At 34.9% G+C, this 1591-nt stretch overlaps 1 protein-coding gene across 1 annotated transcript in view; it reads left to right on the plus strand.

The window, feature by feature from the left end:
* Positions 1-105: 105 nt before the first annotated feature.
* The window catches only part of HELRODRAFT_163142 (hypothetical protein), a gene marked incomplete at both ends in the record, with an annotated part of 18773 nt that continues 17287 nt past the window's right edge, over positions 106-1591 (plus strand). The window contains 4 exons of the mRNA XM_009027105.1: positions 106-175; positions 560-799; positions 879-1148; positions 1237-1458. Of these exons, the coding sequence (XP_009025353.1) occupies positions 106-175; positions 560-799; positions 879-1148; positions 1237-1458 (802 nt within the window). The remainder of the gene's footprint in view (positions 176-559; positions 800-878; positions 1149-1236; positions 1459-1591) is intronic.

Raw genomic sequence — 1591 nt, forward strand, 5'->3', positions numbered from 1 at the left:
ACACTATGTACAGCATATTGCCATGTATGAACTTTAGTAGCTAGATTTTTTATAATAAGATTCGATTTTAGATGTCTGAATCTCACGNCTTGTTGCACAAACATAATGACACCTATGAAGAAGCTCTATGAGCAAGAACTTCCTTGGTTTTTGTCTGGCTGCTACTCTCTCGCCAGTACCTACCCGAGCAACTAGCTATCTTGCATATCTATCTAGCTAACAAACTACCTGTTGAATGCGTGCTATTAACTGAAGTTTATATGGTATTACGGTGGAACCTTAATGTTTTATCGGACTGTTATTGATAGTGAAGTTTATGAGAAATATTTTTTAAATTTAGTTATTTCTGTTAATTTTAAAGATAACGGTAATATGTAGTAAAGTTTTTTCGACGTAAACGCAAAATTCTAAAATTTAAAAATATGAAGTTTAAATATTTGTCCGCAATAATTTTGCTTCTGAGCTTTCTCATGGCACTTGAATGTAGAGTTTGAAACTTTTTGTCGTACAAATAACTTAACAGTCGAAATAATTTAAAATTTTTTTTATTATTCATCAGCGGTGTACGTAAATGTGGCGTTGAAGAAACCTGCCTTCATCTCCTCTCTTTACTCACCTTACATAGCTGAATACGGAGTTGATGGCGATAACGCCAGCCTAATCAACTTTGTTCGTTCTAATGGATCTTCTTTTCAATATTCAGGATGGTTTGTGGTTGATCTCGTGAATGCGTACCAGGCCAAGTTTGTTACGGTCTTCAACAGGGCGGATCAGGCTTGTACCAGCCTTGCATTTTGCTGTGAGTTTGCTTTAAGTTTAAAATCACGTAAATATTTAAATAATTGAAATAAAATTTGAAATCGATTGAAACGTTTTAGATAAACGTATGAACTACTTCATCGTCGGACTGACAAATTATTTTGATGCAGCTGTTAACTCGACAGCAACAATTCGAGGAAATTATGACCTGTGTGGGCAGTGGCCGGTAGAAGTTACAACAGCTGGTCAAGTAATGAGTGTGAACTGCGTTGACCAAGAAAAATTTTACAGATTCGTTATTATACAGCAATCGTTGCAGGTCGAGCAATATGTGACAGATTTAGTGCATAAAGCTGTTCAATTCGTCGAAATGGAAGTTTATACCAATAGTTGGTTTTGTTTCCAACACTTTGAAAGAAGCTATTTTTCATATAAAAAATGAAATAAAATACTTGTAACGTATTGAAAAATTTGCAGAAAGTTTTTTGCAATATGAAAATGTGGCACTCAAGAAGCCTGCCTATATGAGCACACCTGATTCAACGTACATCGCAAACAATTGTGTTGACGGCAGCAAAGGAAATAACAATTTATGTAAATTGACGACCGAAACAACACCCTTTAAGAACTGGTTCATAGTTGATTTGACGAGAAATTATCAAGTTTTGTACGCTGTTTTATACACATTTGATCTTCAAGGTTTGTAAAATAAATGTGCTGTTGGCAACTGTTGATAATTAATTTTTAGTTAATGTCATATATTTAAAGGCATGGAAGGCTTCATTGTTGGGTTATCGAACACGGTGAATCAAAACTCAGATGGCGCGATACG

The sequence above is a fragment of the Helobdella robusta genome (genome assembly GCF_000326865.2).
Source record: "Helobdella robusta unplaced genomic scaffold HELROscaffold_5, whole genome shotgun sequence".
In the NCBI taxonomy this organism is placed as follows: Eukaryota; Metazoa; Annelida; class Clitellata; order Rhynchobdellida; family Glossiphoniidae; genus Helobdella; species Helobdella robusta.